This window comes from Vulpes vulpes, chromosome 7 (genome assembly GCF_048418805.1).
Source record: "Vulpes vulpes isolate BD-2025 chromosome 7, VulVul3, whole genome shotgun sequence".
Classification (NCBI taxonomy): domain Eukaryota; kingdom Metazoa; phylum Chordata; class Mammalia; order Carnivora; family Canidae; genus Vulpes; species Vulpes vulpes.
Genome location: NC_132786.1, coordinates 109,984,227 through 109,994,844, shown reverse-complemented (window position 1 = coordinate 109,994,844; position 10,618 = coordinate 109,984,227). Strand labels below are relative to the sequence as shown.

General features: G+C 43.1%; 1 protein-coding gene across 5 annotated transcripts in view; it reads right to left on the bottom strand.

Moving 5' to 3' along the window:
- Positions 1 to 206: 206 nt before the first annotated feature.
- Positions 207 to 10,618, bottom strand: part of AVL9 (AVL9 cell migration associated) — a 62,402-nt gene continuing 51,990 nt past the window's right edge. For 2 of the 5 annotated variants that reach the window (XM_072764691.1, XM_072764692.1), the window contains one exon: positions 5,708 to 10,500. In XM_072764691.1, coding sequence (XP_072620792.1) covers positions 10,385 to 10,500 — 116 coding nt within the window. In that variant the 3' untranslated portion in view covers positions 5,708 to 10,384. Of the gene's footprint in view, positions 1,731 to 5,110; positions 5,262 to 5,350; positions 5,520 to 5,707; positions 10,501 to 10,618 lie in introns of those variants that run through there. The other 3 variants (XR_012002746.1, XR_012002745.1, XR_012002747.1) reach the window with 3 other exon arrangements.

The following is a 10,618-nucleotide window of genomic DNA, read 5'->3' as shown; positions in this document are numbered from 1 at the left end:
GGAATTAATAGCACTCAGAATAAAAATGTTTTAAACTTTGAGTCTCAAAAACAAGAGAGCTATCGCTAATAGAAAAACATACTTCAAAGGTGGGAAAACATCTAAGATTTAAAAATTCCAGTCCTGCTGGCCCATGATTTTAAATAACCGTAAAGTGGTGACACACACACAACATACTCATTCATCTTTATCTGTTGAAACTTTACCTGGGAATTTCCACTTCAAGGCATTTGGTGGGAGTGGCGTGGAGGCACCAGCCTCTCCTGCTGACCTTGCTCACAAGGGAGGGCCAGTTCAGGATCACTGCAGCCAAGGACGGTGTGCTTTAACCTGGGTCTCAGTGGTTTCTAGGAAGTGCTGCCACAGGACTGTCTTCTAGGGCCCAGCCAGGAGGGGCAGGTGGAAAGGCAAGTGGTTCATCTGGGAAAGATGGTCGGAAAAAAAAAAGTTGGTCAGAAAAAAAAAAAATCCATGGGTTGGAGCAAACATGAATGAAAATCCAGAGTGACCGCGGATGGACTTTTTGAATATACAAAGCACACTGCCTTCCTGCTTGTAAACTCTATGGGGGGGAAAAGCGACTTCTAACCAGGTTTAAACCTACCGACACAGAGCTGGTGGGACAGGTATCCTGGGTCTCCACTAGGCCAAGAGTAAAAGCTAGATGCTGGAGTGTCCCCGTGTTCCCTGAAATCACTCAGACTTGCTTCTCACTAACAGGACCCACTAAATTCCAGCGAAATCAAAGGAAAACACATGTCCTTACAGTGACTGTTTTCTGAGGGAGGGTGGCATCACAGGGGTTCTGTCCTCGGACCCACTGTTTGGGGCACATGTAATCTGAAGTCGGCAGAGAGCTATGAGACTGGGCTACCGGGGAAAAGAGAGGGTACTGCTGATTCAGAGAAACATCACTGCATTTAGGGCCAAGGCCAGTGCGCCTGCGGGGTACCCCCTCCTGGGCTGACCTTCTCAAGGGCAGCACCCAACCTGCCTCTGGCCTGTGAGGAAGCCCTTCAGGCTCTCCCCCTGCCTTCTCGAGCAAGTCTATACCCCTTCTCCTGGCTCACAGAGTTCTCTCTTCCTCACCTGGCCATTGAGGTCTTAGCCACACCAAAGAACATTCACTGCTTTCTAGTGTGCTGATGCCGTCTTCCCAGCCCCGGAGCCCTCCATAGAGTACAGCCTCTTCCCTCGTCCCCACCTCACCTCCACAATGCTCGTGTAGCCTTCAGGTATCAACTCAGGCTCCCAGGGGAGGAGACTTCTACTCATCCTTGTCGGCCAGCAGCTGGCCACCACAATGTGCTTGAACACACCCTGGCTTACCTTGACCTGGCCCTCTCTGCCTCCTGTGGTAACTGCTCACCTGCTCCTGCTGAACAGCAAGCTCCAAGAGGGCCAGGAACCATCTGTGTGGCATGTGCTGTGTACATGGTAACCCTCAGATACCTGCTAGGGACAGAATTTACACTGCAGGAGTCTGGGAGGCTTGGGTTAGTCTTAAGAGTGGATTCCCAGTGCAAGCAGGTAAAGATGTGTACATCTTGGGTCTCTGGAGGCCAGTGTGCCTCTGAGGCAGTGTGAAAAGCCGTTAGTGTTTGTGGCTCCCCAGGACAGTTCTGGAAAACACTGGACCTTTATGTGATTGTCAGACGTGGGGAATGTTAGCCCTTCGGAGTAAAAAAATCAAGTTCCTTCATTCATCCCCATGAACCGGAGCACAGCACCTGTAACAAAATGAGAAAAATATAGATAAATTAGTACAATTCAAACAGTTAATTATTTGATTTAAAGGATTCTCCCTTAGTCTGACCTTATGCTCTTCTCGTGTTTTGGTATTAAATTGTGTATGGCATGATAATGATAAGAGAGTTAGTAGGGTCCTTAGTTGGCAAAAGAAGAAATGCCAAAACTTTCTAGTCACATTGGGGAGTTCGGGTGGTGGGAGGGATTGGACCTCTACTCTAAAGCACTCTAGAAAAGAAGATCCAGGTGTACAAGTGAATAAATATGAAAGGCAAAATTTAAAAACTTCGAGAAGATTATAGAGAATATCATGACCTTGAGGTAGAGTAGGGTTTCTTAAGTACGACACAAGAAGATATAATTTCCTCTAAACATAAAAGACACTCTGCCTCTCTCTCTCTCTCTGTGTCTATCATAAATAAATAAAAATAAATCTTTTAAAAAAAAGGGGGGGATCCCTGGGTGGCTCAGCGGTTCGGCGCCTGCCTTTGGCCCAGGGCGCGATCCTGGAGTCCCAGGATCCTAGTCCCGCATCAGGCTCCCGGCATGGAGCCTGCTTCTCCCTCTGCCTGTGTCTCTGCCTCTCTCTGTGTCTATCATAAATAAATAAAAATAAATCTTTAAAAAATAAAAATTAAAAAAAGACATTTAACTATACTAAGAATGCTAGTCATCAAAACAGATCATAAAGAATGAAGAATAGACTTAGAATGAGATATTTGCAACATACATAACTGACAAAGAAACAGTATCCAGAATATATACATTATATACACACCCATGAAACACCCAAGCCAATAAGAAACAGACAACCTAACAAATGGGTAAATGACTTGAACAGGCATTTAACAAAAGTAGAAATCCATCTGGTTAACACATAAGTGAAAAATTACTCGATCTTATTACTAATCAGGAAAATGTCAATTAAAACCCACAATGAGGGATCCCTGGGTGGCGCAGTGGTTTGGCGCCTGCCTTTGGCCCAGGGCGCGATCCTGGAGACCCGGGATCGAATCCCACGTCGGGGTCCCGGTGCATGGAGCCTGCTTCTCCCTCTGCCTGTGTCTCTGCCTCTCTCTCTCTCTGTGTGTGACTATCATAAATAAAAAATAAAATAAAATAAAATAAAAATAAAACCCACAATGAGATATCATTTCACACTCATCAGATTGGCAAAAATTTAAGTTCCTTATGATTCCTAAGCATTGGACATAATGTGAAAAACCATCCAACAGTTTCATGCTCACATTTTTACCTGGAAGAAACACACACAGGTGCAGTGGGACAAGCAAACTAGAATGGCCAGGGCCAGGGCAGCAGCACCGTTTACAGCTGCCCCCAAACAGGAAACAGCCCAATCTGCCTCCAGCCAGCGAGGGGAACAGTGGGACAGCTGTACGATGGCATGGGATTATAAAACAATGGGAGAGAAAAATCTCCTAAAAATCAAATTTAATCAGAAAAAGACAGATTCCATTCATACAAGTTCAAAAATAGACAAGAAATAAACTATGCTGGTTGGGATACATAGGAGGTAAAATGACAAAGAAATGATGATCTCAAAAGTTAGAGTACAAAATACTTGTGGAGAAGGAAGAATTATCACCAGGGAGACACACAGGGTGGGGTTTTTTAGGCGCTGCTAATAGGCCATTTCCTATGTGGGTCATGGTTACAGTGAACAGTTGCTTAGATTTACTTTTAATGTAATGTTCTTTGCTCTTTTCTGCAGGTGTATTTCACTAAAGTCGCCCATCTCCTTTTCAAAAAATGTTTTACTAACTGTAAATCTCCAAACCTGGGAAGCACCTATTTACGTAGTGTAAATAAACACTCAATAAACACTGAGTCTGAGTGTTTTAAGGACCCAAGTAGCCCTGGGGCAGACTTTAAGAAGGAAGAGAGGCTAGAGCTGGGTCTTTGATTGTGGGGTCCCTCAATAATGCTTCTCTAACAATTAGGGGGTGGGAAGGTGATACATAGCAAAGTTTCAGTTGGCCAGGGGGCTCTGGAGGTGAAGGCGGCGGTGGCATGAGTTAATGAGTTACTGTGTGCTGGACCCTCGTGGCTGACTTAGGAACCTGTCCTTAATTCTGTAGACAGTAAGTAGATACCACGTCACAATTAATACTGTCATGCTTTAGGAAGGTGTACTTGGGTTTGTGGGTTGGGTAGGACTGGAAATCGGGAAATCAGTTAAGGGTCAGACCCAATCCCCTGGCAATGTGGAAGTGGAGCTAGAAAGTGATGGAATAGACATGTTCCTAAGAAGAGTGAGAACTTAGGGATGGAATGAGGTTTCCCCCAAAACTGCTTTTCTGCTCTTCTCCATTCTCAAGCTTTAACTTTAGGGGTACAAAGAGGGACTCAAGACAGATTCTGCTTTACAAGGACAAGGCACTGAACCACCCAAGGTCAGAGCAGGGCTAGCAGATATACAGACTTGGTGCTGAGGACCTGACCTAAGTTTTTAAATTCTCTGCAACGGGGGATCCCTGGGTGGCTCAGCAGTTTAGTGCCTGCCTTCGGCCCAGGGCGTGATCCTGGAGTCCCGGGATCGAGTCCCGAGACGGGCTCCCTGCATGGAGCCTGCTTCTCCCTCTGCCTGTGTCTCTGCCTCTCTCTCTGTGTCTCTCATGAATAAATAAATAAAATCTTAAAAAAAAAAATTCTCTGCAACGACTGAAGAGAATTGCGTGTGTAGGATGCAGCAGGACAAGTGAAGGATGGTAGTCATATCCCAAACCAGAATGAGCAGTCTAATGAACCCCAACACACTCATCACCTGGCTTCAATAATAATCAAGATTTCATCAGGTGGCTTTCGTTTTTTCTACAGTTCTGGTCCATATCTAAATGCTCCAGGAGGGGTAGCTGGGCCCAGTGAAATATGAAACATATACATTTAAATGATCTGACTCTTGGTTCCTTGTGCTGTGTTGGGAGGTCAGCAGCTCTAAATGTAGGTGTTCATAGGGTAAAGAGCATAGAGCGTAACCATTCTTAATCTCCTGCCCCAGGTTGCTCCCTGGCTTTGGACTGCAGGATCACACTGAGTATGTTTATGTGCGGCTCCCCAACCCTGCAGAGATTAAGGCCAGCAAAGAAGATGTTGTTGTTTGTCAAAGGGTTGTTCATTGGAAGAAAACTGGCTCTGCAATCACAATCCTTCTTGATGTTACCAGATTCAACAACTGCAACTCCCATCCTATTGGAGTAGAGGACAGGCAGTTGTGACCCTGCAGGTGAGGGGGAACCGTGGACCTCCCCATGGCACAGCCTGATACCCAGGTGGCAAAGATCCTCGAAAAAGGGGAGATATCGGCAGTGCCAAGCTCTACTGTCCCCCTTTCCCCAAATACCTCATCATTTCCGGGATGCTACTGTTCCATGTCCGAGGATGCTGGGACCCTAAACTTAACCCAGCACTCAAGGAAGTGCACCTTCCCCTGGGGCAAGGAAACTTGTCTGCTTCTGTGAAGCACATCACAAAGCTCCTCTTTTGTAGAACAGCTGTAAGAAAGACCACAGTACATGGAAATATCTATGAAAATATGCTAGGAGCCCTCAGTGGAGATGCCAAGGGCTATTTTGAAGCTTACCAGTCCAGGTGGGGGAAATAGGCTGCTCTCGACAATGTTCTATTCCCCTGGGGGTTTCTGTCAGGGAGCATGTGATGAGATATCACCGCCCGACCAATCTCTGTCTGGTTGTACGTTGTGCACTTAGATTCCAGAGAAACTAAGGGGTTCTTCCTGCAGGGGTCATCACCTTAAAAACAGAGGCATCATCATAAGCAATATCAAAACAAGAGATTAAATGGAGCAACGAGTCCTCCAGTTCAGTCTGTGTGCTGGTTTCTTAAACACAGCTGGCATTGTTGTCCAACTGTGAAGGGGCCAGAGACCACCCCAACAACATGAGGGTACTTCTAGAAAGACAGGCCAAGTACGACCGTATGCAGGACAAACAGGATAATTTTATTCTTATTTTTCCTTAAAATAAAGATACAGTAGAAGTTTTACAATTCACTATGATTAGACGTGATTTATCATTTAACATTTTTTTAAAAACAAATGACAACAGAAACAAAGAACTAGTACAAATTATAAAACTACTGGAGCAAAGAGAAACTATCTTTCTGATCAAAACGTGTGCCACAGCTAACCTCCTCAGAAAACTTTCTAAGACTTCTTAGCTAAACTTTCTTGGGGAGGGTTATGGGAAGCCTTTAATCTCAAATGTTTAAACTATTTTTGTGATCACTAAATGCCTTCACTAACTTGTTAATCAAATGCTTCCTAAATTTAGGAACCAATGACCAAGCGGCTTGAAACACATTAAGTCTTGATCCCATTTTCCCAGCTATAAATTAACATTTCAAGAAAACAAAATATTTTCTAAGCACAGAAGCTTCCTAAAAAAACTTCAATTACCTTTTCTGGCTCAGTACCTGACTGAAATGTTCAAATGTTCATATTGCACACAAAAAAATTTGAGCAGCATACTATGTGTGAGATGCTGATGAAAAATAAGACTGGAAAAAAAAAACCCTAAATTGTGTCCCACTTACATGATTTAAATATATAGTTTCTATATCTTTAATTAATATGAGTAAAAAGGTAAACTTTAGAACAGCACAGAAATACAAATCATTAGAGTTTTACAAAATATACTCAACCCCTCTACGTGCACAATCGTTTAATTCTGGAGTTATCACACAAGGGAGGAGCTCCTCCCTTGAGCTAATTTCTTCCCCTTTGTATGAAAGCAGGAAGTCATGTGTACAAAGTCATTTATACGAAAAGAATAAAGATCCACATTCCTTTCCTTTGTCCTTGACAAATATTTATGGAATGTTGGAAATTATAACAAAACAATTCCAATGTCATGAATTCTAAAGACCTGGAATGAAAAACTCCTAGTGGCATACTGAGTTACGTGGAATGACAATCATCTAGAAGCTGGGGCCGTGTTCCCCGTCAGCCTTAGAGGCTACCTCTGATCAGGGTGGAAAGGCCACAAATGCTGTACCACCTCTGGTCAAAGAATCAGAGCTTGCAAATGCTGATGCCATTTCAAGAGTCCTAGCCAACTCCATTGTAAAACAATGGCAATATTTAGCAGCTACTGTCCTAACAGGCTACTTGCCCAAACTACTGACACATAAATGTTTATGCTGTTCAAGATTTGTCCACTGCCCCTCACAAAGCTGAGTGCTCCCCAGCTCATTACCAGGCCCAGAGGGGAGAAAAAAAAACCCCACTGGCTGTAACTTCCACAAAACAAAGTAAGAACAAAACCTGCCAGGGAGATGTTATAGCTTCATTTTATAACTTGTAACTAGCAGATTAAAAATTCTACCTTCTTTGTAAAAGAGCTCTTGTAGCCATTAGCACATTAAATACTGCTTTCAAGATACCTTCATTCAGATTTGAAGTACCTTGTTCCTCAGCCTTGCAACTTCTAACTTGTCTCCCTTGCAAATTTGCTTTCTCCTTGCCTTTCTAAAGTAAATTTTTCTTAAGGAAAGAAAAGCCAATGCTTAATACAGAACTCAGAAAGCAAGATAAGATTGAGGAAATTGCATCATATGCTCTGGTTTGCTGCCCCAGGGTATTTCTGCTGCTTCTTTAAGCAAAAAGTAGATCGCGATTGTTCTAGAGCTTGGGCACTAGTAAATCACTGGTGGATCTGGGGATAGGCTATTCATCCTGGCTACAAGAGTCAAATCCATATGCAAGATAACTCTAAGCCTCTCTCTGACATGCAACTTTTTCTATTCACTTAGCCCAGAGGTGGTTGGTAGCCTTAACTCTTTTCCTTCCCCCATGTAAACTGTCATTACAATGCCTTAGTAGGAACTAAATAATGCCAGGGACTTCTTCCCAGCACTACCTTTAAGTTACCTAGATAGCAGTGAGGTCACTGCCAAGCTACAGATGCAGTCCATGTGCTTGGCACACTCTGGAAAAGCCTGGCTGATGCTGCCCCCTCAGGCCTACTTACAAGTACTCAGTTCTTAGACATAAAAGCACCAGAGCAAGCATGGCTAAACAATGCATCCTCTTTGAGTGGCATGTCCAAAGATGGCCTAATAACGTTGGTTCCTATTGCTCAGAGAACCAAGGAGGCTACAGCCTCTGGGGCTGGCCACTCAGCTGACACCTGGAATCCAAGAGACAAGCATGTAGGCTCACGAGACAAGGGGCCAGACTTCCTGCCATCAGGGAGAAATTGTTAAATAGATAGAAACCGACTGCTGGCTGCCCCAGGGCCCCTGCCAACAACATACTAGCTTATGCTCCCTGAAAACTCCAACACCCCCAAAAAACTGAAGGAAATATCGTTACAGTCTTTTGACTACTTCTTGGACAAAAGTTCTATCTTTTGAGATATTCACTTTGTGCTGAAAGCCAGTAAAATGACCACCTTAAGAGTTGAACTCTTAACTAGAAACCTTAGTGAGAAAGCTTGTGTAAAAGTGTATATTAAAGTGGGGGAACAAGTGATCCTAAAGCAAAGCTTCACTCTTTTTATTTCAGTGGGATATCAAAGTGTGGATTGGTCTGTTTCTGCACAGTGAGATGGGAGTTTACCCTAAACCACACACCATACAGAATGAAGGATGGACCAGCAATGTGCTGGCTAACCGGTCACAGTGCTCTCACATTGTGAACGTCAGGCAGATGTGAAGTAACAACCGCACGCTAATGCACTATGACACTCCGACTAATGACATGGCCTCATGAAACAAGATGTTAGAATGAATTCTTTATAGTCTCAGTGCAACACTGATTGAAGTACCTTTTAAGGTTTTGTTTGGTATTACTTTCTTCTCCTCAAATAATATTTCCTGAGAAGGCTAAGTTTCCCAGCGCAAGTGGAATTAATAGAGTTCTCATAATAAGCCCTTGCATCGATCATCACTGAATTTTTGAATTACTGTGCTCAAATGGAAGTACACTTTCAGATTTGCGGACTTGTGTTAAAACACAAATTGGAAAATTTAGAGATATTTAGTTATGTCCCTATGTTCATTTCACATGCCCTAGAAAAATTTACTTCTTATATAAACATTTCTTAATTTTTTAAAAAGATTTTTTACTTTATTTTATTTTTTTAAAGTAGGCTCCATGCCCAATGTGGGGCTTGAACTCATGACCCTGAGATCAAGAGTCGCATGCTCTACCAACTGAGCCAGCCAGGCGCCTCACTTTTAAGGGAGAAATCAAATATAATCAAGTGTCCTCCTTAATTAGATCCCTCATTTTCCTAATATGCTATCATATGTAGATCATACTTACAAGGTATGTATTTTCCAAGTGTCCTTTGTTACTGAAAAAGCAGTCTGTGCCCTGTAAGTACTCCCTGAGAACACCCATCCAAAGTCCCCTTGAAAAGCAAATGAGAGCTGTGCACAGCAGATACATGAGGTCCAGTTGTGTACAAATCCTCAGTAGATAGCACACACATGCATGTGTCTAAAGTGAAACCAGAGGTCCTTTGTGAAACAGGACTGATGTCATGGCTGTGTTTTTCTCCTCTTGCTTTTCTAAATGTGAGCAAAGATGAGATTTCTACTTAATAGTTACAGATCATCTTGTTTTTCTCTTATACATACTTTCATAAGGGGGTAGGGACTGATTACAAGAGGATTTTCCATCAGGGAAGTGCGAAGGCCAAATGCCTTGAAACGCCATATGAAGAGTAACACTAAGCAAAAAACCTGTACGTCTGTAAACACCCAGTGAAAACGGTTCAAAAGAAGAAACAGAAGGCACAAAGTGCGGGTTTAAAAACTCTTATAAAAGGCTGCAACATAACTGGAGTTGACAGACTACACTGAGCTCTTCCAAAGTCTCGCCCTAAGTACACGCTCGCATGTAACTGCTGGAACACCACTGTAACCAGCACCATGCTATTTCTCTGCACACTGACTTGCACAGTTGGGAAGCGGAGGAAAGCACAGTGAAACTCTCTGATGCCTCAGAGCAAGTGTTTACTGGGGAAGAATAAATTAAGAACATAAAACACTCCATCCCCAGAACTACTGCCTCTGGCTTTCATGTTTCTGGGAGGAGGTGACTCGATAAATGTGTCTTGTAGGTAGAAAGCCAACAAACCAAAAAATCATTATATAACTCAACAAAGTAATAACAAAGGGCTGGACTGTATGGCCCCTTTATAAGCACATTTTAGGGCCAACTTGAGAGAAATTCAAATAGTAATATAACTTAATTTTAGCACATATAAATTACAGTGGCCATCTGGATATTCAAACAGGAAAAGAGAACAAAATTTACATAAGTAAAACCTTTTCTGAAGTAAACAAGTGTATAATACCAGAACTGAAAATTCATGAGAAGTTTCATTATGTGTTTTAATCAGGCTCAGACTGAAAAAAAAGTAGTCAATTTAAACCCCAACCTGGAGAGCCATCCCTGCTACGGCTGCAATTTCATCTTTCCAGCATCGTGCGACATTCATTTAGACAAAGGGCAACTGTCCATGTAAACAGTTTGACGTGCTGGTCCCCTGTTGTGGACCTGTGGTCGATGAAGAGGAACAGTCTGGGAGCAGCAGACAGACAGGAAACACTTAAACCTAAGGAAGCGACAGCAGTCTCTGGACACTCAAGGCTTCCCATCAGGTGGCTCAGTGAGACTCTGGGGGCCAGGACTGGTGAAAGTAGAAAGCCATGAAGACATAGCTGTCTTTGCACTGGAAAAAGCTCCTCCAACTGACTGGCCTGGATGGAGAGGAGGGGAAAAACAAAAGGAAAAATGTCTTCACTTTTGTTAATAGACAGTGAAAGACCCATGCTAATTAATAAATGTTAATTTACTGTAACATCAATATGTTAATAT